This window comes from Euprymna scolopes, chromosome 10 (genome assembly GCF_053919585.1).
Source record: "Euprymna scolopes isolate OS-2025 chromosome 10, ASM5391958v1, whole genome shotgun sequence".
Classification (NCBI taxonomy): domain Eukaryota; kingdom Metazoa; phylum Mollusca; class Cephalopoda; order Sepiida; family Sepiolidae; genus Euprymna; species Euprymna scolopes.
This window is the reverse complement of record NC_136491.1, coordinates 20,754,804-20,782,673: the sequence shown is the minus strand read 5'-3', so window position 1 is coordinate 20,782,673 and position 27,870 is coordinate 20,754,804. Positions and strand designations below refer to the sequence as shown.

Sequence of the window (27,870 nt, the reverse complement as noted above, 5' to 3'; positions counted from 1 at the left end):
TATGTTTTATGTTGTATATATGTTTTGTGTTGTATATATACTTTATATTGTGCAAATATTTTGTGTTGTATATATATTTTATGTTGTATATATGTTTTATGTTGTATATATATTTTATGTTGTATATATATTTTGTGTTGTATATATGTTTTATGTTGTATATATGTTTTGTGTTGTATATATACTTTATATTGTGCATATATTTTGTGTTGTATATATATTTTATGTTGTATATATGTTTTATGTTGTATATATATTTTATGTTGTATATATATTTTGTGTTGTATATATGTTTTATGTTGTATATATGCTTTGTGTTGTATATATACTTTATATTGTGCATATATTTTGTGTTGTATATATATTTTATGTTGTATATATGTTTTATGTTGTATATATATTTTATGTTGTATATATATTTTGTGTTGTATATATATTTTATGTTGTATATATGTTTTATGTTGTATATATATTTTATGTTGTATATATATTTTGTGTTGTATATATATTTTATGTTGTATATATGTTTTATGTTGTATATATATTTTATGTTGTATATATATTTTGTGTTGTATATATATTTTATGTTGTATATATGTTTTATGTTGTATATATATTTTATGTTGTATATATATTTTGTGTTGTATATATATTTTATGTTGTATATATGTTTTATGTTGTATATATACTTTATATTGTGCATATATTTTGTGTTGTATATATGTTTTATGTTGTATATATTTTATGTTGTATATATGTTTTATGTTGTATATATGTTTTATGTGTATATATATTTTATGTTGTATATATATTTTATGTTGTATTTATATTTTATGTTGTATATATGTTTTATGTTGTATATATGTTGTATGTTGTATATATATTTTATGTTGTATATATATTTTATGTTGCATATATATTTTATGTTGTATATATATTTTTGTTGTATATATGTTTTGTGTTGTATATAGATTTTGCGTTGTATATATGTTTTGTGTTTTATATATGTCTTATGTTGTATATATATTTTATGTTGTATATATATTTTATGTTGTATATATATATTTTATGTTGTATATATGTTTTATGCTGTATATATATATTTTGTGTTGTATATATATTTTGTGTTTTATATATATTTTGTGTTGTATATATGTTTTACGTTGTACATATATTGTATGTTCATTACAAATGTTTTATGGATGTATGAAAAGTTTACATTCTATTTAAACTCTTTTGATTGTTGCCTTTATTGCAGTTAAAAGCCGAAGGACGACATAAGTACAGACATATCCATTTTTGGATAGGATCAGAAACAACACAGGTTGGTATGTTCTTTTAAGACTGTCTCAAAATGGTTTTAGGTGGATTTCGCATTTCAAATATTAAAAGAACTAAAGTTGGATTGGGGGGGGGTATAGTTTTTGCTTTTCAATGACACTGTGAGGAGTTCGTGAAAAGTTACTCCATGATTGTAGAATGTTACAATTCTGAAATAAGACATGAGTATTGAAAGTGTGTATGCTTATTTTTTTTAAGTGTGAATATTCGTGTGTGAGTTTAGAACAGATCGTGCACATGCGGCCTTTGTCAGTATGTGAATATGTGTGAACTTTTGTGTGAGTCATTCACTTTTTTTAGTCCCGAGGGGTCGTGGAGCTTAGCATGATATCGTGTTCGTTGGGTGTGTTGTCACAGGCTCTTTTGAAGTCAGTGGGTGTTTGGTTATCGTATGTTACTGTTTTTATTAGAAATTATTATTTCACACAGGCTCGCTAAAAGAATAGTTTCAAACGGACGGGAATCATTTTTACTGGTTGAATATTGTAGAATTCGCACATTTATGATGTTCTTTGTTTATTTCAGAAGGAAAGATAGAACCAAACTATTGATTTGACTGCATCCCATTTCTGTTCAAGACAAAAAAGAAAACAATTAAAAGGAAAGAGTTAACTAAACAAACAGAGAAAGAAAGAGAGCAGCTCATAGAAGCTAATGACGCTTTTCGTTTGTTCACCTCAAATCTTTACTTCTCACAACACCTTTACAAGTGCAAGGCCACAAAATACTTCAATATCAGTTGAGGGTGAAGAAATTAATGTTTTTAGCCAATTTATCGACATTTGTCGTCTGAAGGATCCAGTTCAGTTTTAAAATGGTACCGATCTCATGAAGATCCGTCACCTATGTCGAAAGTTTTAGGCATACATACATACATATATACATACATACATACATACATTTAATCAGGCAGGTGAGATATATATTATACACTAGCCTGGGTGCCCAGCGTTGCCCGGGTGTTTGGAGGTGCATGTTGAGCAAAAAAATTGTTAGTAGGCAGGCAGGCTCGTACCCGTACCGCGAAGGAGGTAAAGAACGTGAAAAATTTTTTTTAAATGTGATGTCTTTGCCGTTGCGCCCATCACCAAACCGGAAGTGGCGAAGGTTTAAATTAAGGCTAGTCAATCGAAAAGAGGGGATGACTTTCGAAAATATCAGCGAAAAAAGCGACTTCTCCTTGTAGAAAATTGTCCAGTTGAAGGTGAAGGAATTAATGTTTTTAGCCAATTTTTCAATATTTGTCATCAAAGGGTCGAGCTTCAAAACGATACTGATCTCATGAAAATCCGACGCATCTATCGAAAGTTTTAGGCAGACATACATACATACATACATACATACATACATACATACATACATACATACATTTAAACTAACAGGTGAGATTTATATTATAGATCTCTGTGTAAGTTCTAGACACAGCATCGTTTTTGCTATTTGGTTCTACTGCTAGTTGGGAAAGTATTAGATTAGACATGTTTTAATATGTATATTATATCTTTTTTTATTATTACATTTTCACCCCAAACAAGGCACAGCGCAACTTTGATGTAGAGGGTACTATCAGGGGCATAATTTCCTAGGATATTATGTAGGGAGTTTAGCAGCAAGATGTCTGCTCTCATTACACTTGAACTTCTGCATATCAGTACAATTAGGGAAGCAGGAACTCGGAAGGGAATTTTAAAGTCTAGCAGTTCTAGGGAAAACTATTAGAATAGAAGGCTTTCTTACATGTAGGAATTGGCTGCTTGTTAGGTTTGGTGGCAGATATTTACGTCGAGGAGGTACGAGGGCTTGTAGTTCGTTGGAGCATCCACCATTAAAATACTTGTAAAAAAAGGCAGAAGGATGCAACATGTCGTAGATGGAACAGAGGTTTAAGCTTAGATGACAGTTCAGGATCTATAAAGTTGGCGACTCTCTTTTGAATATATATATTTATAAGTGGCGATCAAAATATTAAGGAAGGTCCACACAACGGGAGATAGGCTTTTCACATCTTTATTTTTTTAGAGTTAACTAAAAAGAGAGAGAACAAGACTCCGACAGGAAGAGAGTTCCAAATCAGGGGACATCACTCAGGATGTTAAAGGTTTACTTCACAAGATCTCTAGCTATGGTATAGCACCCCTCCTTAAACTTTAAATCTTGATAGTTTCTTTTATTTTTTTTATTTTTTGTAATCTAGGTGGGTCTTTGCCAGGGGCTTTTTGAAGCAGCCTGCTGTATTTTTGTTCGTTGGCATCATTTATCTTTTCCCTTATATAATAGTGCTTTATGTCTACGTGCTTGATTCCATTTCTTTTGTATTAATTGTGTGAGGTAATGAGCTTCTTGTATGGCTGGTGTCATTGCTGTATATTCAGTTTCACATGTAGATAAAACTACTGAAAGCCGCTTCTTGCTTTTCCAGGAAATAACGGGACCTTGTTCATTTAGAAACAATATCGAGATGTGCTTTTCCTGTCTTCAGAGCTTCTCCAATCAGCATCAGTAAATCCTGTAAACTTTAGGCCGCTTTCACATTTCTTTAAAGATAAACAAAAATCTAAAGATCTCTTTAAATATCTGAATACGGCCTTCATCAGGTGTTTTGTATCGAACTGGGGAACCGTTTGTTAGGAGTCTCGAACCCAACCCTTTATTATTATTACGGGGGTACCGTGTTCGGACTCCAGCTAGGCTTTGGGACATAGTTGCTGATTCTTTGTTTTGAATGTTACTTTTTCACTGCCTTCGTTCAGGATTGAACTCATCACCTTTGGGTAACTGTAAGCTTTGATACAACGTCTAGGACCACTCGGCCATATGTCACTAGGAAACGGCCGAAACGTTGTGACAATAACAACCAAGATGAGGAAGTCAGTCCGACAATCTCAATCAATGAAAACACCTCATCTTAAAAATACAGACAATTACTATCTGAATACATGTTTAACTGCATTCCAGTGTTCAATTGTGGGGTTCTGATTAAATTGTGATAATTTATTTACGACTCATGAAATACCAGGTCTAATACAGGTAGATAGATAAACTAAGCTTTCTATAGCCTCCATGTACTTTGTAGAATCAAAGGCAGTTGCTTCTTTCGAAAAAATTAATTTCTGTTCACAAGGTGTTAATCTGGGCTTGCATTCTAACATATTAAACTTTTCCGGTATTTTCTCAGCATATGCCTGTCGGTTCATTTGTATTTCATTTGGTTTGATTATGAATACACCAAGAAATCGTGAGATCTGATCTAAGTCTTTCATGTTAACTTTTGCTTGAGTACTGTGCTTAAGTTATTTGCGGCAATCAAGATATCATCAACCTATACTAAAATAATAATTATTTTATTATCATCAAGTTCCACGAACATACATGGGTCAATAATGTTTTGGTTCAAAATTTTTTTCAGAAATTTTCTTTAATAAGTTGCTCCAATTTTTACCACTCTGTTTTAGCCCATAAAGTGACTTATTTAATTTCCGAACGAGTTTTTCCTTGCCTGAGACAGTGTATCCTTCAGGTTGTTGGATATAAATATTACAGTCTATTATTGCATTTAAGTGCGCTGATTTGACATCCATTTGGTGGATTATCAATCCATACTGTGCAAAAAGTTGCATTAGGATTCAAATAATGGTCATTTTTGTGGTGGGTGCATATGTTTCGTAATAGTCTACATTTTTGTCTGACAGTATCCCTTGGCAACATATCTAACTTTGTGTTCATCATTATTTTGTTATCTTAATGTTATACACCCATTTACCGCCAACCACATTTTTGTTTTCAGGGAGAATTATCAGAATTAAAGAATTGTTTTCCTTTAAGGAATCCATCTCCTTCTCTATTATCAATTTCCATTTTTCTGCATCCGAGGAATTTATGGCTTCTTAATAGGCTCCAGGGATAATTTTTGTTTCACAGTAATTTATACCTTCTTCATCATTTAGTTCATTTCAGGTGATATAATCGTTTAAATATGTGTTTTTTTTTTTTGTTCGTTTTTTGTTTTTTTGTCTCAGTGGATACCTTTGATTTCTGTTTTCCCAACTGTCATTTGTCCTGTAACGTGCAGCAGTTATCTGGTCCCTAAGTTGGTTGTTGCTACTATCTATATCTTTCTTGTAGGAATCAGGTAGAAATTCATTTGTTCTATCCCCATCAATTTCGTGTCAAAAATCATGTGACGATGGTATATACATAAATAATTTGTTCTGAGACAATTTGCAGCAGCAATTTTCCCCCTAAAATCACTTTTCTTTGAAATTATCATTTGGATTGAATTTATGTTTATTCCAGGATGAGGCTGGAATGGCAGCCATGAAGGCTGTCGAACTTGATGACTTTTTCGACGGACAAACTGTGCAGTTCAGAGAAATTGAAGGATTTGAATCTAAAATATTTCTCAGTTATTTTCCAAGAATCACGTGAGACTTTTTAATTTTTTTTTTTTTTTAAGTCAATCTCATATTGTTTTATTATTTTTTGCACCTGCACGAGTTTGACTCAAGGCCACCAGCCTTGAGCTCTCTCTTTAGCACATGCATTTCATCACACATGATTTGTAATAACTATTGAATGTAATAGTCTAATTTTGTTTTTTAAACAAACACTAACAGCAAAACTAACCTTAATTCTCAGATTGCTTTATAACGAATTTTCAACTGATCAAATTGAGCGCTGGAGTGAGAGGGGGGGAACAATGATGCAAGTTTTGGACTTGAATCACTTTGAAAATTAATCATCGGTCATTGTCAATATATTTGTGCAAAACATGCCCAATGTCCTGAGCATTGCTTGATACTTGATCAAGAGTTTCAAATGGACTGACAGACATGCAGTTCTTGCATTTTACTGGGATCAGTCATTTGCATAAAGTGTTGAAAAAGTTTTGGTTCAGGTTTGTTCATGTTCACTTATTTCTTTCACTTCCTACTTGAGTGGTTCTCATATCGAGAATAGGGCGTCAAATGAAGTATGCATATGTGATCAACTATCTCCGCATAGGATTCGCTGATCAAATGCGTGTATGTTTAAAACGAGAACGATGAAATCTAAAACGTTCTATGGAGATGTCTATAAAAGCCTGTTTGTGAGAGCAAGGGACGCAGATAACGTGCTCTGGACTCAAAAAATTTCCAAGCAGTTCAGTTTAGGTTCGATTGATCAACTAATAAAAAATATAACATCTTTTCGTTTATCTGCCAAGAAAGATGTACTCTTCTTCTTCTTCTTCTTCTTCTTCTTCTTTTTCTTCTTCTCCTCCTCCTCCTCCTCCTCCTCCTTCTTCTTCTTCTTTTTACCGCCCAGAAAGATGTACTGTTATTTTAAACTACGAAAGTAATTTTCTTCTCTCTCTCTCTCTCTCTCTCTCTCTCTCTCTCTCTCTCAAGTGATCAACATTAGCAACTCAGACAAAACTGTAATTCTCATATGTAGAACCATACCCTCTCAATAACCACCGACCCCCAACTTTGTTTGCCCTGGGGTGCTATTCATCTTCATCTTCTCTTCTCTTCATCTGTCATCATGTCATCTTGATGAACGCTGAGGGCGAAAACGCTGGTTTACAAGTATAAAAAATATAAGAAAGTATAAACTTCAACACGTTGTGTATTTGTAACATTTTCAAATATTATACAAACCTCATCGATTACATAACCGCACACTTTTGCACATACACGTTTTCACCTGTGAGCAATCAAGTAACGTGATAAATTAAATAGTCTCTTTTACACATATGCGCGCAGTTGTTGACCATCCATTCTTTTGATTCTTAAGAAGAATAACTACTCATACATGAAAACAAGTTTCCAGAATTTTTTACATGAATTATTTCTTACTTAATTTTCCTAACTTAACTTTAAAGATGGCAACACAGACAGAGTCTCGACGCAACATACACTTAGATGCGTACATTGTCAGAAACGTCTTGTCTGTTCCGCTTCCTGACTTGGACTGACTTTTAAAAATCCTTTTGTTTCTCTCTCTGGGGCGTGGCATCATCACCTCCTATATTTTGACATCTTTATTTTAGCACGTTTTATCAAGGGAGATAATCTTTTATACCCCTGTTTAATCATGCAACTTGCAGCTGGTATGTTTCCATTTGCCACCAGAATGTCTTTGATAGCAGTGTTGTAAAATGATCCAAATTGTATTCTGAGTAATCCACATCACAATGTAATGGTCCGAAGTAGGCATTTCCCCGGAGCAATTTTCTTTGTTTATATAATGGGCCCGGTAAAAAAAATTATTTATATATATATATAGGGTAGAAGTATATATATATATATATATATATATATATATATATATATATATATATATATATATATATATATATATATATATATATATATATATATATATATATATATATATATATATATATATATATATATATATATATATATATATATATATATATATATATATATATATATATATATATATATAATATAATATATATATATATATAATATATATATATATATATATATAATATATATATATATATATATATATATATATATATATATATATATATATATATATATAATCCAAATAATGTCATTACTCATCTCAAAATAAATTCTACATTCCACAACATTTACATGTGGTTAAGAATATCCTTCACTCATGCAAATCATTAAAGAAAAGTAAAACAAAAACATTAAAAACTAAAGTAAAAAAAAAATAAATACTTTATGGTATTCCCAGTTGCCTCCCATATTTATCGTTTCCATTTCTGTAGGTATGAGTCCGGCGGTTACTATCACAGTTTTACGACCATCAAGCAAAACTATGACGACAAATTGTGGCAGGTGAAAGGTAAACGGAACATTATTCTCGACCAAGTAAGTCGTTTTATTTATAATCTATTTTTCTTGTCTAGCAAAATTCAGGTGCTTAATCTTAATAGATATTAGACGACTTTATGATTCTAAACTTCCAGAGCAATTATAAATTTAAAAAGTATCTGACAAAAACAAAATTTTGTATCATGCAAATTGATTTTAATTAAACAATGTAACTTTCTTTATATCTTCTTGTGAAGTAGATCTATATGCCAGTACATCAGCTATAGATATCTCAGGATGGAAACAATATTGATTGTCATTGAGTTGTTTTTGCTGAGTTGGTTGACAATTATTCTATTTAGTACCGATTCAAGCAACTTGCTCTTGACACACAGAAGACTAACTGGTCTGTACTGAGATGCAGAAGACCAAACTCCAATATTTTTAAACACGAGGCAAACTAATGAGGCTTTCCAATGTGTTGGGAAGCATTTCTTCTATGAGAAGGGTTTAGTTTATTGATAATCGCCTGAGTCGCACTTACCATGAAATGCAGACGGAGCTGCCTAGACACTTTTGCAGGTCATAGTGCCCCTCATTGGGGGCGCTGTTTTCTCAATCTCACTTTCCGACACCGGTGTCACTGTTCTTGCAGTGGGAGAAAACTAAATCCCTCCACAAACAAGCTTGTTTCATCTTTTTCCAGATACATCAGTGCAACAATATATAATATTGACAGACACTAAGTACAAACTGACTGACTTATTTGAGATATAATGTCTTCCTTAAGATCCAACTTCTATGCATTCAAATCTACTAATAAAGAACGGTGATGATATTGCATTATCAGTCACATGACTTCATCAAGTGTCAAAAAACAGCAAGAAAATAAAATCACAAATCAAATAATTCAACACAACTCGCAACAGGTCCTAGATATGACCTTAAACTATATCCAATGATGAGGCCCCAGCTTGCAGGGTTTGGGGAATGTGGCACCACCTTTTAATTGCCATTGCTCCTAGGTCCACTCTGATCTGTATAAGCTTTAGAGATGAAAAAGTGTTTTCAGTGGGTAGTTGATCTGTATAAGTCTTGAAGATGAAAAATTATGTGCGAGAATTCTAAAAAATCCAATATTTTACAGAGCAATTTCGGTTTCTGATTGGTTTCTAGCAGAACGTGGATTCATTTGATTGGTCAGTTCCCATCGCCAGTGTCTATAAGTAGAACCTTCCAATTTTCTTTAATCAAAGTATTACAGCAATCAAACCTAAGGTCCACTTTTTATTCTATTTCAATTACATATATATATATATATATATATATATATATATATATATATATATATATATATATATATATTATGCACGATATATATGTTACGAGAACAGGTCGCCTGTTCTTGTACGTAAGTAAAAATGAGATAGGATAGTTCGAGAATTCGAACCTGGGAAGCTAGGTTTGGAATTAAGATTCAGAAGTATTCCAATTATTAGTTTTAAAATAAATAACAGATATGTTTGTTGAAAAGGAATTCGTTGTTTAGAAATGTTATTGCAAAAAAGGATTTGATGATTCAATTCTGTTTATAAAAATGAAATTAAAATAAGGTATTTGAAAACGAACAAATGTTAAACATATTGAAAAATAGGTTAGACCAAAAATAGGTTAGAGAATTCTTGTTTGCAGACATGTGTGAACAATACACGTGAGTTCAAGACCACGTGAGTCGGGCACATGCTCGGACATGGGGGAACGAAACACGTGAAGCATGTCTAGGCCATGGGATCGAGATGCACGGGTTGGTCATGCAATGACGTCATGGTTAAGAGATAGTTGGAGTTTATTGAGTCAAAAGAGAGAGTCGAGAGAGAGAGTCGAGAGAGTGTTGGATAGAGTTGGACAGACAGAGCTGACATTGGTCAGAAGGAATCTCCCTTTGGAAGCGAAAGGTTAGAAGTTGAAATCATGTAGGACTTTGAATTCCTTGATGTGAAATCATTGATCGGTCAAGAAATAAAAGAAGCATCATCATTTTGTAACTGTCGTCTTGTGTTGTGTCATTCTACCAAAACAAAGGTAAAGTGAAATTGTATTTATATGAACTTTGTGTATAAACCCATCTAAGTAATGTGTCTCTTCATCATCTAAGAAATGTATCACCTTTCTATCAAGAAATAATGACTGTTCCGCCTGTGATAAAAGAACTGATAATCCTTATCTCTAAAAATATATGTCATAGAAACATTCACAAACTGTATAAATGCATCTCTAATATATCTCCCTCATCAAATTGTATTACATGTCCCGTCTCTGAATTAAAATGTACCGTCTCTCTCTCTCTCTCTCTCTCTCTCTCTCTCTCTCTCTCTCTCTCTCTCTCTAATACGAACACTCAACAAGTATAACACAATATTCCTCCCCCTAATAAGACCAGTTTGCAACATATATATATATATATATATATATATATATATACTAGCTGTACCCTGCCACGCGTTGCTGTGGCTTAATTTTGTGTAATGGAAAATTCTAATAAAAAGAGAAAATGCATGTTTCTTATATTCTTAGTACAGCAATCCACTCCAAAGAGTAAAAAAAAAAAAAAAAAAGGCGAAAATAAAAAAAATATGGCACTCTTGCAGAATTGGATCCGGATCCTCGGGTGTTACCATCAATCATGGCTTGGGCTCGACCAACATTCAGTGGATTAAGCCGAAAGTTGCTAAACCATTGAAACGCTAAATAGTTTCCTTTTTTATTGTATTCAAAAATGTGAGTTTTTAATTAATATTTTGGTAAGAGGGGGGGGGTACTATACACAGATTCGAAAAAGTTGTTCAAAAACGAATAAATGAAAGCAAAGGTAAGGTAAATTACGTTTCTATCTAACTGGATAATTTTTTAGTGTTTTTATTTAATGTAAAATGTTTAATCGGCTCAAAAACACAGTGTTTATCTATGTATTTGAAAAAGACGAATGGTCGCAGACTCTGTTGAATACGTTAAGTTTGGGAAAATCAGTTAAAAACTATACAAAACAATGTCAGACACCTACTGATTATATGTTATTGTGACATAGGCTGACATATTCGGTGGGTTTCTGATAGTATTTTGTATAGTTTTTTAGTTTTAAATCATTTTCTCAAACTTAACATCATCAACAATGTCCATCACCGTTTGTATTTTTCAAATACACTGATAAACACTGTTCTTCAAGCCGACTAAACGTTATAGTAAATAAAACAGGTTTGTATTACTAAACACAGAAACGAAAAAGTTGTTGAAAAATAAATATAACAAATAAATGTAATCAAAGGCAAGATAAGTTACTTTTCTACCTAACTGGATAAGATTTTAGTGTTTTTATTTAGTGTAAAATGTTTAATCGGTTTGAAAAAATGTAGTGTTTATCTGTATATTTGAAAAATACAAATGGCGGCAGACTGTTGAACACATTAACTTTGGGAAAATGAGTTAAAACTAAAAAAACTATACAAAATACTGTCAGGAACTCACTCAATATATGTTACTGTGACATAGGTGGACATGTATTCAGTGGTTTTTAACAGTATTTTGTATAGTTTTTTTTAGTTTTAACTCATTTTCCCAAACCTAATGTGTTAACACAGTCTGCCGCCATTTGTAATTTTCAAATATAACAGTAAACGCTGTGTTTTTTTGAGTCAAATAAAAATTTTGCATTAAAAAAACAAAAAAATTATCCATTTCGGTAATAAAGTAACATATCTTGCCTTTGATAATATTTGTTAATAAGGTCACGTGAGTCGATTAATGGGTGCTAATGCACTTACTGATCCGTGCTATTTTTTTAAATTGTATTTCCAAGCTTAATTAAAGTTTTATGTTTTTTTGATATTTTTTTAGATTAGGTCCACCTCTACAATTTTCTTTTAAATGACCACATTTATAGGTTTCCGACTATGCTGAATACAGAAATCGCAGTGAAATTTTGCAGAAATAAGTAGTTATCGAGATATAGATAGTTGTTTTATGCATTGTATTCTTTGGCGGCCATATTTGTTACGCGCGTAGATTTGTTTATGACGCGTGCAAGCGTGTAAAAAAGACGGCTGCCAGAGATTACAATGCATTATACAAATTTTTGATATCTCGATAACCACTTATTTCTGCAAAATTTCAATGCGATTTCCGTATTCAGCATAGTCGAAAACCTCCAAAAGTCGTCATTTAAAAGAAAATTGTGGAGGTGGACCTAATCTAAAAATTTACCGTTTTTTTTTCATTCAATTGTAAGGTTAAAGTACAGAATAGGTACAAAACACCCTCTTCTCCCAATGTTAAGAATGGCTTTTTAAATAATAACGTTATTATTTCAGCACGAATCAATAAGTGCACGAGTACCCAATTTCTTTATAAGCATTCATATTTTCTTATATAAAAACAACTTCTGTAAAAAAAAAGAAAAAACGTTCACTTTCAATCTTTGTAAAAAAAAGGTTTTCTTGAAAAAAAAACAAAAAAATCAAAGAACAAAACGTTAATCGGTATTCATGCAGAGAGTGATCCTTGCTGAAATAATAACGTTATTATTTAAAAAGCCATTCTTAACATGGGGAGGGGGTTTTGTACCTATTCTGTACTTTAACCTTACAATTGAATAAAAAACATACCATAAAACTTTAATTAAACGTGGAAATGCGATTTAAAAAATAGCGCAGATCACTCTCTGCATCAGCACCGAAAGTACAGAATAGTTAGAAAACATCCTCCCTCCCGATGTTAAGAATGGCTTTCTAAATAATGTTAATGATTCAGTACTGTTCCTTGTCTGCTTAAGTTTAACTTTTGTTTAATAAATTGTTAGGTGAAAGTCCAGAATAGTTACAAAACACCCCTATCCCCATGTTAAGAATGGCTTTCTAAATAATAACGGCATTATTTCAGCGGGGTAGCTTCTCTGCATAAGTACCATGTTTTGTTTTTAAATTGTTAGGTGAAAGGACAGAATAGTTACAAAATGTCATCCCCATGTTAAGAATGTCTTTCTAAATAACATTATTTCAGCACGGTATTTTCTATGCATACGTACTATCTATTTTTGTTTATTAAATTGTTAGGTGAAAGTATAGAATAGATGCAAAACTCCCTCCCCATGTTAAGAATAGCTTTCTAAATAACGGTATTATTTCAGCACGGTACCTTATCTGCATAAGTACTATCTTTTGTTTATTAAATTGTTAGGTGAAAATATAAACATAGTTACAGAACACTCTCTCTTTCCCATGTTAAGAATGGCTTTCTTAATAGCATTATTTCAGCACGGTATCTTCTCTGCATAAGTACCATCTTTTGTTTATTAAATTGTTAGGTGAAAGTATAGAATAGTAACAAAACGTCCTCCCCATGTTAAGAATGGCTTTCTAAATAACGTTATTATTCTATTATTATATTATTATGGTACTTTCTCTGCATAAGTACCATGTTTTGTTTATTAAATTATTAGGTGAAAGTACAGTACTCATGCAGAGAGTGATCCGTGTTGTAATAATAACGTTAATATTTAAAAAGCCATTCTTAACATGGGGAGGGGAGGGTGTATTTTAACCTTACAATTGAATAAAAAACATATAATAAAACTGTAATTAAACCTGGAAATACGATTTAAAAAATAGCGCAGACAAAAAAAAAACTGTACTTTACCAACCAATCTTATATCGAAAAAACAAAAAAAAAAAAACTCAAAAAGCAAGCGACAAACTTTTGTTTTTGCCTCATATAATAAAGAAAAAATGTGTAAATTAAAAAATTTGGAAGATAAACAAATGAATTATGTTTTTTTAATAGCGTTATTTCAGCACGGTATCTTCTCTGCATAAGTACCATCTTTTGTTTATTAAATTGTTAGGTGAAAGTATAGAATAGTAACAAAACGTCCTCCCCATGTTAAGAATGGCTTTCTAAATAACGTTATTATTCTATTATTATATTATTAAAAAAAAAACTCAAAAAGCAAGCGACAAACTTTTTTTGGCCTTATATAATAAAGAAAAATGTGTAAATTAAAAAATTTGGAAGATAAACAAATAAATTATGTTTTTTTTGTTTGTTTTTTTTTACTTATCGAGTAAACAGAAAATGAAATCTTCTTTTTCGTCAATTCGTGGCTGTGCAATGAATCGCACCGGAAGTTTAGTTTTATCAACAGAGCAGATTCGCACTAACGGTTAAAAAAATATATTTATTTTATTTAATATTTTAATAATTCGCGAGGTAAATTTATTTTAATAACATAAAAACATCCCTCGACTCTAAAGATGGGTTGTCTGAAAATTTCAAATAAATTGGTAACATAGAAATATGGTTTTATTCACTTTTAACAAACCAAATTTACATTTTTATATATATAGAATAATCAACATCTATAAAAGGTCTCTCATCCTTAATGTAATTTTATTTCTCTGCAAACTGCTAAAAAAAAACAACTCATAACTGCAATGTTTATCCTCTGGCATCATTTCTTTTAGAACCTTCTTTTAATTTAAAAAAAAAAGAAGGAAAAAACATCCGATCACAACTCAGGGCACCTTGCTGGTTGTAAATCGAGCACCAGACTCCAACGTAGACAACAAGTGTACGACCACGACTTGTGTAGTGAGTGCATATTCATTTTGTGTAGTATTTATAACAATGCTTGTCTGCAACCATGTGGTAAGATATTTAAAGATGGCGGACACACAGTTTAAAATGCCAGCAATTAACGGCGACAAATAAGATTCCACACCGAAGTACAGGAGGTAACGATAAATTTATCGCCCTAAAGAAAAGAACACTACAGCTTTATTTTTAAACTTTTACTGAAAAATCAATTCAGGTAACTTGATTATGTAGTAGAGCTGACATCTATTCAATGTGTTAAGTTTGCAGGTTGAAACAAGTAACGTAGAAAGCAATACAAATGACGACTCAACAACAAAGGTAGATCAAATAAGAAGTGTATTAGGAAAAGGTATATTTACAGGATATTTACATAATGGTGTCAAATAAGAGAGTCTTTGCTGGAGAAACATATCTGCTCTCGGCGGCCTTTGGTGGCTTCTGGTGAACACACCCTCAGACTAACTGAGTCTTACTATTTATGTGTAATTACTATCCACATATGCAAATGAATGTGTGCCACCACAACACAATGTAGTCGCCTTCAACCTCAATACAGGTCCATAACTGGGAAGATACCTTCTCCACAAGCGCCAATAAGAGCTTGGCAATATTCTGCATATGGTGGCGATCAGGCTGGCTTTGGTGTTGTAGGGGGTCATGTTGATGATGTTCTTGATGTATGACCAAACGAAGTAGTCCAGCCGGTTCAGGTCGGGGAGGAGGTGGGGGGGTCAGTGAGAGAAGGGTACAAAGTCGTAGCACTCCTTCTCAAACCAAGCCTAGATCTCTTTAGACTTGTGGGTCAGCGCTGAGTCCAGCTGCCACACCCAGGGCCTACCAGAGGCCACTTAATTGCACCAGGGTATCACCACACTCTTCAGCACGTCCAAGTACACTTTGGTATTAACTTTCAAGCCGACTTTGAAGATGTGAGGTGGCATGATGTGGTCCTCACGTGAAACCACATCAAACACCATAACTGTAGCCAGAAACTTTGTTGAACCATCCGGATTTGCATTTTGAGGGTGTTGGCAATGGTCCTGTTGTCATAACTTGGATCAGTAGAGAGCATAAATTGTACCGTGGCGCATCTCTGATCTCGCTCCTTGAGCATTGTGTCACTCTTAGACATGATGGAAAGCTCCTATCGCTCGTGGGATTTGTATACAACTGGGCAATAGTTTTTATCAAGTGGAAACTGAATCATGTTGTCTTTTTAGGGCGGCAATTTTATTGTTTTACCCTGTATACAAGTGTATTACTGTTTATGCCAAACACAAGTATTGAATTAATTTTTTGGTTAAAAATAAATGTACTCTTCTATTTTATGCTCAATTTTAGAAACCAATGAGTTGGAGCAGCATGTCTTGCAAGGATGTTTTCATACTGGATGTTGAGCGATGTATGTTCCTATGGATTGGAAAGAAAGCAAACTATTATGAAAAAATCAAGGTGAGGAGTTTTTTTTAGTTTTGCCTTTTCCTGTAGTAATTCATTTATATATTAATACACTTTTTTTATGCACGAAAATTCAAGATATCGATCCTAGTGTACCTACAAATATCAGGGGGCTTAGTTGTTGACTTTGGCCAAACTGCAACTACCAGCAAGACCTTATCCCTTCACTGCAAAACAGGTATGTCAAACATAGAGCCTGTGATTTGCATGCAGCCTATTGTAAGCTTATTTGTGGCCTACACAGACAACAATGTTGAAAAAGTGAGGGAAGAAAGAGCATATCAAAATATGAGGGGGTATCAGAAAAGTAGTGAGAATTTATTTGTCCCATTGTGAGTTTATTTTTAGCCTACAAATTTTGAACGCTTTAGGTAAGTCTTTTTTTATATTGAATCCACTGATCGGAAATTTAGAACATCATAAATACAACGTTTTTAGAGTTATCACCATCTTTATTATTAAAGACGTTACATTTATTTATTTTTTTAAATTTTTTTTTAATATAGGCATAACCACTTATCAAGGCCAGAGACCACTAGAGGATAAGGGTTAAGAGTAGTAGGGGGCGATGGTCCCCTCTCTCCATCCAGACATGGTTGGCTATACCCGATTTTTCCGTCTCCCCTTTAGTTACCGCTTTTCGGTGTTCTTGGGCGGCATGTTTCACCCTTGTAAACCTTTCTGCAACTGCATGGGATGGAGTATATGCAGTTCTTGGTCATGTTCTCCTCCATGCGGGGCTTCACTCGTACCAGGTGTCGCCTGAGTGTTGACTCGTTCTTGAATACAGTCCTGATGTTGTAGGGGGCACATATTCTCTGAATCTTTTCGGAAATGCCTCGTATGTATGGTAGGCAGACCGTTGGAGGTTTTGGGGTTTCATTCTCCTCTCTTATACTATTAACACGTCTGGTGGGTAGTATGCTATCGGGGTAGTTGTTACGACGGAGGTATTCTTCAACCTGACCATTTCTTGGTGGTATGTAATGGTGTCGCTACTTATTGTCTCTGCTCGATGCTGTAAGCAGCGTGCGATTCCATGTTTGATACTGTATGGGTGATGGGAGTTGAAGTTAAGGTATTGTCCGGTGAAGATAGGCTTGCGATATACAGATGTCTTAAACCCATGCTCTCTGTGTGATATGAGTATATCAAGGAAGGCCAGTTGGTTATTTTTTCTTTCTCCATTGTGAACTGTATCGATGGTCTTATTGAGTTCACATGGTCTAGGAGAGCCTGGATGTCTTCCTGATGGGGCCAGAGTATGAAGGTGGCATCAACGTATCTTAGCCACATGGTTGGCTTTAAGGGAGCTGAACCTAAGGCCATGTCTTCGAAGTATTCCATGTATATGTTCCCCATCACTGGTGATAATGGCGAGCCCATAGTTAGCCCCTCCTCTTGTCGATATAGGTCAGTACCCATTCTGAAGTAGGTTGTTTCTATGCAGAATGTCAGCATTTCCATTAAGTTTGGCAATGGTACACATGTGCGCTCTTCTATGGAGAGGTCCGCAGCTAGTTTGTCTTGAATTACTGCTAGTGCCTCACTAGTTGGGACTTTAGTGAACAGGCTAACCACATCTAGGCTTACCATTTGGTTTGTACTGATGGGTGCTCCCTTGATCAGTTCCGTGAAGTGGGCAGAATTCTTTACATGCGTTGCTGACTTGCCTGCTAATGGGTTTATTATATTCACAAGGTACCTGCTCAGTGTGTGGCATGCTGAGCCTCGGCAGCTCAACAAACGGTTCCTCAGTTTGGTACAGAACACCTGATGAAGGCCGCAGGGCAAAATGGCCAAAACGTTGTGACGATAACAACTAAGATGAGGAAGTCAGTCCGACAATCTCAATCAAGGGTTAAGAGTGTACAGTAGTCAATGGGACAATATAGTAATCGTTAGTAATGGAAATTCAGTAAATTTGTTAACTTAAGTGGAACGGCTCATCAAGAACTTGTTTACGTTGGACTTGAAGACAACTATATTGTAGTCAGCTGGAAAGCAGGAAAACGGTCGTTCATGTCAAAATTTTTCAGAGAAAATCGTTGACTGATTTTCACTTGTCATCTCTGATAAAACTCGAGGGGCACAGAATTTTTAGCCCGCCGTACTAAAGATTGTCGACAACAAACGGTGTCAAGGCTTCTGGGTAAAACATGAAAAAATATTTGGATACTTTTTTTTTTTACACAGGAATCACCACATTATCAAGGCCAAGAGGCTACTCGAGAATAAGGGTTAAAGAGTGTACAGTAGATATTGGACAATATAGTAATCATTAGTAATGGAAATTCAGTAAATTTGTTAACTTATATGGAACGGCTCATCAAGAACTTGTTTATGTTAGACTTGAAGACAATTATATTGTAGTCAGCCGGAAAGCAGGAAAACGGAAGACAATTCCACAGGCGTGCAGTTCTAAGAAAGAAGCTTTGATCATGGAATCTACGTTTAGGTTTAGGCACAGATAAAGAGTAGGGAGAATTATTGATAGTGTGTACAGCTAGACGAGTGTTTCTTGTGAAAGTTTGGCGAGGGGGGACCATAGACTGAAGCTCAGTCGAACACTTTCCATGAAAATAACGATACATCAGAGACAAACTCGCAACATCTCTTCTGTGAGATAGAGGTTGCAGGGAAAAAAAAAGGACATCTCCTACAAGGCCACAAAGTCTATTTTGAACTTTATCAAGGCAGGACAAGTCCTTTCTAACAGCTCCTGCCCAGATGTGGCAACAGTATTCCGTCCTTGGACGTACCTGGCTCTTATATAGATAGAAAATTGCATCAGCAGTGAGATATCTACTGGATCGATAGAAAGATCCCACCATTTTTCCAGCGGCCTTGGCAACAGATTTGATGTACGTGTTCCATTTAAGATCAGGAGTAAAGGTCAAGCCCAGAAGCTTGTCAAAACTTGAGGCCTCCTGAAGACGAGAGCCATTCATTTCAATCGATGCCAGATGGGGATCAGAATGTTGATGATGTAAAGATAGAAGCTTGGTTTTAGATGCATTAAAAGTAACCAGCCACTCCTTTCCCCATTGTACCACGTGCTCAAGATCAGAGGAGAGAGAATCGAAGAGAACTTGGTTGTTTACTGTCTTAGATGTGCTATCATAAATGGTAGTGTCATCAGCATAAATGTCTACAAATGATGTAAGGATGTGATTTGGAAGATCATTAATGTAGATCAGGAAAAGAGTTGGGCCCAGGATGGACCCCTGAGGGACTCCAGCATTAATACTGTGAGCTTCTGATTTTTGCCCCTCAACTACTACTCTTATGAACCTATCAGAAAGAAATGATTTAATAATCAAGAAGACATTTCCAGCTATACCATAGCTAGAGATCTTGTGAAGTAAACCTTTATGCCATACCCTATCAAAGGCCTTAGATATGTCAAGAGCAATTGCCCTAGAAAGGTTGCCTCCATCGAGAGATTTGCTAAACCTATGATATATAACTGTAAGCACATCTGCTGTAGATCTAGCAGAACGGAAACCATATTGAGTGTCACTAAGAAGGTTATTTTTGTTGAGATGGTTGATTATTTCTGTATTTAACACAGATTCCAGCAACTTACTCATGACGCACAGGAGACTTATTGGCCTGTACTGAGAGGGGGATGAGCGATCACCTGAATTCTTAAATACAGGGCATACTGATGATATTTTCCAGGGTAATGGGAAACTATTCTCCTTAAGACAACGTTTAAAGTTTTGTAAGTATGGGCGCTAGTTCAGGTTGAAGTTTTTTGAGTACTATAATTGGAATACCGTCAGGGCCAGTTGCTTTACTGGAATCAAGATTTTTGATTAGCTTGGCAACATCACGTACAGATATGTGTATATCACATAGCGTGTTTTCTTATACAGGAGGAAATATTGGGGTTTGGCGGCCTTGGTTGCAAAGGGTAGAATTAGCTGCAAAGTTCTTGGCAAAAAGTTTGGCTTTGTCTGATGCTGACGAGATTACATCAGGTCCATTGATGATAGTTGGGATAGAGCACACGCTTCTGTTCAGGATTTTGTTTGCTATTTGCCAAAACTGGTGGGAACCAAGCCGCTGCTCAGTTGAACAATTATAATTTATGTGGATTTGTTGCTGCTGCATTCATAATGAATTATTCGTTTTAATTTTCATTATATTGCAATGAAGAACACATTTTTCATAATAATTTCTTTCGTTATATTTTTTGCCAAACTACATGTACGTTTGCACTTGCATTCCTGAATTTAGAAGAAAGAAAGGACAAGTATTTTAGAATTTAGAATGGAAGATCAGTTTCGTGTATATACATTTAGCCAGCTGGCAAGGTCCTAAAACCATATGTAATCACTTCTAAAAACGTTAGATCTTCTTTTCCAAAGATGACATGCACAGAATTAATCTATAAGAAAAAAAGAAAAGAAAAAAATTGTTTAAGTTTTCCATGTTTCTAAATCAAAAGAAATAATTTTTATTAAACAACTTCGGCTGTAGTTGTAGGAATGCGGTTCTTTTGACAACACAAACCAACCCCTATGACCCTTGCGGAACTCTGAGTTTGACATGAATCCTGTAGACGTCCCTAGATATCAGAATAGTTTCTACTCTTTTAGCGTCTTTCTTCAAGCTGCTTGCCTTTGGAATTCCCTTCCTGCCTACTGTTTCCCAGACTGTTCCAACATACAGACACTTTAAATACAATGTGCACAAGTATCTTGCTGCCTAACTCCCCACGCAGGTTGCCCCCTTATAAGTCTGGCCTTCGTTTTAAAAATGTGATAATGTCTATCAACTGAAGGAAACGTTATTAGTAAAAAAAATAAAAGACTTCTATTAAAAACATGTTTCTTAACAATTCCTTTTCTACATATTCTGCTATTGCTGTTCACAGGGAGCTCGAGTCACGCAAGAATTAAATATGGAACGCGTTGGCAAGGTGAAAATAATAGTCGTTAATGATGGCGAAGAGAAGAATTTAACCAAAGAAGAATTACAGGTAAATGTTTTGTTTTTGTTTTTTTATCTTACATTGATAGAAAGACAAAATAGATTTTCTTTAATTCTTTAAGTTCATTTTAAAAACATGATAGTTAAGGGTGGAACGATAAATTTGGCACATCAATTTCAGACTTTCCAATAACTGTCAGTAATAATGCATATTTGAATACGTGTTCCCCGCCTAGGTGTGGAACGCGCAGTTCTGTAAAGTAAAATTAAACAAGTAGCCTCTCAGCTAGCTGAGTGTGTGTTCCATCCCTCCCCGATTAGGAAGCCTCCAAGATCCCCATCCCCTCTTACCTGCAATTTTTGTTTTCACCCCTTCCTCTAAATTTTACCCATCTTGGAGAAAAAGAAATACAAACTAACCTCCATCCCTTACCCACAAAAATTTCTTTTCTCCATTCACCCCCATCTAGAGGGCATCCCCACCTAGAGACTGACCCGCAGAAGCGAGGTTCCTTTTACAAACCTAGTGGAACGGGCAGTTTATCAACTAGACGGGGTTGGGAGGGTCCTACTAATCACCTTTTGTTTTTTCTTCCCCCGCCCTTGACACAAATGAATTATTGTACCATTTTATTGTTATCTTTTTTGTTTTTACACGTCAATAAAAAATGTTTTAAAAATTGGGAGTTAAGTAGGACGTCCCCAAATATGAAAGGGTGAATGCGGTATTATGGTGAAAGAAGATACTAGCTGGAAGAAAGTTTTGACTTTGTTTAGTTCTGGAGTGACAAGGATGACCAACGACCCCCAAAATCCCCCCTTTTGAGTTGGCCATGTGCCTAAGTTTTTTGTTCATCTTTGATTTTGACTGTATTTTTTAACATGATTTAATATCTCAAAGTGTAGTATCTGTTCCGGCAGATACTGAAAGCAAAAACCAGATGTGGGGGCAACCCCACATGCCTGACCTTTAACCAGCTCCCATTTCCCACCTCTCGGGAGCTGGTCCCCTTTTTCCCTTCCTCCTCCCTTCACTCCTCACATTAAAAATCGGCCTTGTGTCTAATTTGCTCGGTGGGGGAGCAAATAAATACCTACTGCAAGCAAAGACCATATGTGGGGGAAACCCCACAGATAAGACCTTGGTCAATGTAGGGGCAACCCTTCATACCAATTGTCACTATCCAGCTCCCCTACTCCCCGGGGAGTTGGACCCCATTTCCCCTTCACTCCTCACTTTAAAAATCGGCCTTGTACCCAATGTGCTCGGTGGGGGAGCAAATAAATACCTGTTCTTCAGATGCTGCACTTCAATTTTTTGTTCTCTGTCAGTGGAGGAGAAATCCTTCACGACTGAGACAATTTTTATTTTTGTTCCTTTTCTCCACATTAAAAAACGACCCTGGTGTCTAACTCTGTCCTGTGGAGAGGTATTGTAATTAATGCATTCTTTACTCTCTCCACCAGGGTTGACCTCTCAAGGTTAATACCAATAGCAAAATGAAAAAAAATATATATATATATATATATATATATATATATATATATATATATATATATATATACTAGCGGGGGTACCCGGCGTTGCCCGAGTGTTTGTTTCCGGGACGGGGGGGGGAGTTTTAAAAAATGTTATGGTAGGTAAGTAGGAAGGATCAAAACCGGAGTCATGAGTAAAAGTAGGAAAATAAAGTGTGAAAAAAAAAAAAAAACATCTGCAACGTTAACAGTTCGGCCACCAAGAAAAGTCCATTCCAGTTGTTTAGAAAAAAAAAAAAAAAAAAAAAAACGACTACGGTAGGTCGGCGCGAACGTGAAAATATAATGTGAATTGTCCAGCACGCTAACCACTACGCCACAGAGCACTGCAGCTTAGTTTAGTGATTTTAAATAACTTCACATGAAAGAACTACGAAGCCAAACCGGTGTTCTCTTCTCAACTGTTCCTTGTGAACGATCCCCAAACGGTGTTAAGTGGTGGCAGGGGGAGGAGGAATTTATTAGAGAGAAAATATTTTACCACTTCCATTGATCTTAACCGATTTTGGCCGTGACTTCTCAGCAGAAAAAGTATAGAAATCTAAGATTATCGAGGAATTTGAGAAATAATAAGCCTATAACACACCTCAGATATTGTTCTGCCGTTTGTGCATATTATATTTGCATGAAATATCTTGATTTTTAATCCTATTAATGTCAAAATCCGACGAGAAAAAATGAGTTCATTTTATTTATATAGAAGATAGATAGATAGAAGAGAAGATAAATGAGGGGGGAGTCACCAACAATGTGTATTTTTTAACATTATTTTATTATTCCGTGTTTTGATTTTTCATTAAAGAATATGTTTAGATCATTGTTATAAAGTTTTTAAATCATTGAAATATTTTTTACGCGTTTCAGACGTTCTGTGAAGCGTCCTCTTCAGAAAGTATTTAAACACGGAATAATAAAATGATATTAAAAATTACATATTGTCGGTGACCCCCTTATTTAAATATAATCTTTCTCCCGTTGGGATTTCTCAACCCATTTTATATATATACTAGCATTTCGGCCCGGCGTTGCCCGGGTGTTTGGAGGTGTATGCTGAGCAAAAAAAAGAAACAGACAAAAAAACGGTCAATTTTTTTTTAATTTGACCCCTATTATGACCCCTTAACGTTTATTGTTTTGGGCTCAAATCACATTATTACGTTAGATCCATGTCCAAGGAACCTATATCTAAAATTTCAAGTGTTTAGACCAAAAATTGTCGGAGGAGTTTGGTAGAGTTCTCAAAAGTCAAATCGTTGAACTTTGACCCCTTAACAGCCATATTTCTGGCCGAATCCGGTCATATCGATTTTCTCAAATCTCAGTACCCTGTCTATCAAATTTCGAGTCTGTAGACTAAAAATTGACAGAGTTATTGCGTATGGAAATGTACACAGACACACACACACAGACACTTTCACTTTTATAGATATACTAGCATGGGTTCCCGGCGTTGCTCGGGTATTTGGAGGTGTATGTTGAGCAAAAAAAAAAAAATTGGTCAATTTTTTTTAACTTTGACCCCTATTATGACCCCTTAAAATTTATTGTTTTGAGCTCAACTCAAGTTATTAAGTTAGATCCATGTCCAAGGAATCTATATCTAAAATTTCAAGTGTGTAGACCCAAAATTGTCGGAGGAGTTTGGTAGAGTTTTCAAAGGTCAAATCGTTGGACTTTGACCCCTTAATCGCCAAATTTCTGACCAAAAACCGATCACATCTTGGGGAGGAGATAAAAACAACCCTGTTTAAAAAAACAAACGTTGGCCGGGTGTTTCGAGGTGTAAAAGAAAAAAAAAAGTTTTAGTAGGAAGGTAGGCTTGAACCCCGAACCTTTGACGCGAAGGTGGAAACGAAATGGAAAATCCCCTCAGACCTAACCATCTCGGCCACGAGGGGAGAGGAAACGATAAGCATCTTAAGTTAACGTTTATAAAGTGAAATTGACAGGTGCGAGAAAGTTAAGTTCCGTGATGTTTGACCTAGTTTTGCGCTGCAAGCCAGTTTCTGTTTCCCCCGCCCCATCATTCGCTTTTTTATACTGAAAAGCGTAACAAAGACGAAAATAGCATGTAAAAGTCGGGCAATTTAAAGAAAGCCACGACCCCTGTTCTTAAGTCGTAGATATTATGATTTAGATAGCATATAAAAAGTTTTAAGAAGGAGTGAGCCAACCGAGAAACCTGGCGAAAAACGCCTTTGGCAGGCATACAGAAAAATGCGCGTGCGCACACACACACACACACACACACACACACACACACACAAACACACATTTTCGCTTTTATATATAGAGATGATAAATTTACAAAACTTTGCTCCAATTTTTTACCTCGTCTTATCAGATGGTCGCCTTATATGCCAAAATATACGGTAGATAATAATAGAAAGATATAACAGTAAATATTGAACACTGTATTTCCATTTTTATATGTATGCTCGAATATGTATATATCTTATTCGTTTTTAGCTATAAGATAACTTTAATTGATGTTGGTGGATTCAAAATGGTCCTAAGGCAGGAATCATGCCATTACTATGGCAATTCTGTTACCAATGATATGAACAGCCTTTTTAAGACAACATAACAATAGTTTCGCTTTGAAAATATTTTAAAACATTTTTTAGTAAACAATAGTTTTGTGTTTCTTTTTACTTAAACTCATCAATCTACTTTTCAGCTTTTCAACAAGCCGATACCAGTAGCAATGAAAAACCTCAATAAACATGAAGCACTGAATGACGACATAGCCAATAAAAATGCAGAAAAGACACTCAAACTCTACGTGTGAGTACGAATAAGTTCATAGTTGCTGGTGTAGAAATTTGAAACCATCTTTTTTTTATTTGTTTCTTTAAGAAAAAAATTTGAAGTTTTTAATATATTTTTTTGTTGTTTTTTTTTTTAACCCAGTTACCCCATCATAGATTTTTCGTATTTTGATTATTGTTTTAACCCAGTTACCCCATCATAGATTTTTCGTATTTTGATTATTGTTCTTCTAGTGCTACCAGATCAGGCTGTCTGAAGATATTGGCTTCTTGACCTAAAATGCACCAAACATTAATGTTGTTTTTTCCTTTCCCTTTGTAAAACTTAATTATGTTTTATAGTGCCATAAACAAAAACAATTTCCTTTACAAAACAAGCAAACCAAATACTGTGAATAAATATTTGAAGATATAAGCATGTAACGTCGCAGGAACAAACAAAAATAAATAAATCCGACTCAGACATTTATTACCATTAATTTCCAAACAATGCCTGCTTTTTGTTTTTTTTACTAACTGTTCATTTCATCTGCCATGAGATTAACAAAACCCTGCCGTCTTAACACCAGCTTAAAAGTCTCTCCTGGGCCACATGTCCACCTAACACTTTTTTCCTCCCACCTCACGTTGGCATTAGACAGTTATTTCTCGACTTCAACTTTACACGTCCATCTTCTCTGGCAGACTTTGCTTCTCCTTACCAAGTTGTGTCCTTTGTTTCTTTTTCTTGTCATGCAAGCTCATACACACTTCCTAATTTGCATATGGGCATTTTCAGCTACTGTTGTGATATTCATCAAAGAAGTAAGCGGCCACGCGTTTGTGCTTTGTGCTTTCGTTCTAGAATTAATTAGAGTCGTTTGTTTGTTTCATTGGGAGCGACATCACTAACATCACGCTGGACAAATAAATACAGGTCGTTTTGGCCAGCGTGATGTAAGTGATGTCGCTCCTAATGAAACAAACAAACAACTCTAATTAATTCTAGAATGAAATTTATGCAATCAAAAGTAGATTGTGAGTTTGTTGATTCCATTTAAATTAATTTCGTCTGAAAGGTAAAAACTCACTTGCCTGTTGTGTTGGCGTTTTGTTGATATATTTAAATTCCGACGTGCGTAACGACATTGATGATGAAAAGAGAAAGGGTAGGTGAATGAATTCACTAAGCCCGGATATGTTCAGGCATTTCACTCGTGTAAGCCGATCACATCCTTTGGGAAGAGGCAGTGAAGAGAAACAGCGGGGGTGACGAACAAAGAAAACAAAGAAAAATGGAGACGGTGATTTTGAAACCGCGACATGTCTAAGCTTGTAAATTAAATCAGTGATTTTTTAATTATTTCAGGTGCACAGATGAAGGAGGTACATTAAAGGTTTCTGAAATTAAATCGGGACCTTTGGTTTGCGGAGACCTTAATTCCAAAGTAAGACATCATCTTTTGTTTCATGTATACAATGTTTCGTCCTTTGATCTGTTAAACGTATCATTCAGATCTCGCTTTTTTTTATTTTCTTTTTTATTCACGTTCATCCCTAATAAGGCATATTGCCACTTGAATAATAAAAAAAAAGGTTACTATTTGTGACTATTGTTATATACTGGGTGATATGGCCGTGACGTCTATTTTGTTAGCACCGTCTATATTCTAGCTATCCGAGATTTTTCCATATCTCGATAGAGAGATAGTTTGTTTGTGCATATATGCATATGTTGTTGTAACTCGTCTAGTGAATGGAATCACCGCTGTTCATCTATCTATGAATAACGAGACGCTTTGTTATAAAACAATTTGATTTATTTAATAACAACATATACACATCAATACGGCGGTGAAGGAAGGAGAGGGTGGCGGGAAGGGTGTGGTTGCGACCGTAACAAGCAGTTGAGCGTCGTCTGTTCTTTTCTGCTGTCACCTCTCTCTCCCTCTCTTGACTTGTTTATGATTGCTTTTTATGAATTTTCCCGTTAACCGATTTACGTAATCGACCCACATTCTGACCCTGTTATCTCCAAAATTTAGAAACTGCTTTATCTTTAAATGTATTGAAGATTGATTTCTCGTAGCTTTCTTCTTCTTTCTCTCCTTCAGGAAGTTGCTTACACCCACCTGATGGCACAGTTTCGTATTATTTTTAACATAAAGTGTTTTTAGATAAAGCGATGTAAAATAAGGAAACGTGTTTTATCTTAACTTAAAAGTCTAATAGTTTTTTTGTTTTGTTTTAGTCATCTTAAATTTCCTAAATATATTGAAGGTCATTTTTAATAGATTTCTTCTTCTTCTTCTTCTTCTTCTTCTTCTTCTTCTTCTTCTTTTGGAAACTTTACCATCGCTAAAATCAACACCAAACTAAATAATATTGTTACAATTTTT

The 27,870-nt window shown here is 34.8% G+C and overlaps 1 protein-coding gene across 2 annotated transcripts in view; it reads left to right on the top strand.

Moving 5' to 3' along the window:
- The window catches only part of LOC145285846 (advillin-like), a 186,889-nt gene that overhangs the window by 83,391 nt on the left and 75,628 nt on the right, over positions 1-27,870 (top strand). For both annotated transcript variants that reach the window (XM_080134287.1, XM_080134288.1), the window contains exons 4-10: positions 1,259-1,324; positions 5,635-5,762; positions 8,093-8,195; positions 16,125-16,235; positions 21,127-21,231; positions 25,402-25,508; positions 26,841-26,919. In XM_080134287.1, the coding sequence (XP_079990413.1) occupies positions 1,259-1,324; positions 5,635-5,762; positions 8,093-8,195; positions 16,125-16,235; positions 21,127-21,231; positions 25,402-25,508; positions 26,841-26,919 (699 nt within the window). The remainder of the gene's footprint in view (positions 1-1,258; positions 1,325-5,634; positions 5,763-8,092; positions 8,196-16,124; positions 16,236-21,126; positions 21,232-25,401; positions 25,509-26,840; positions 26,920-27,870) is intronic.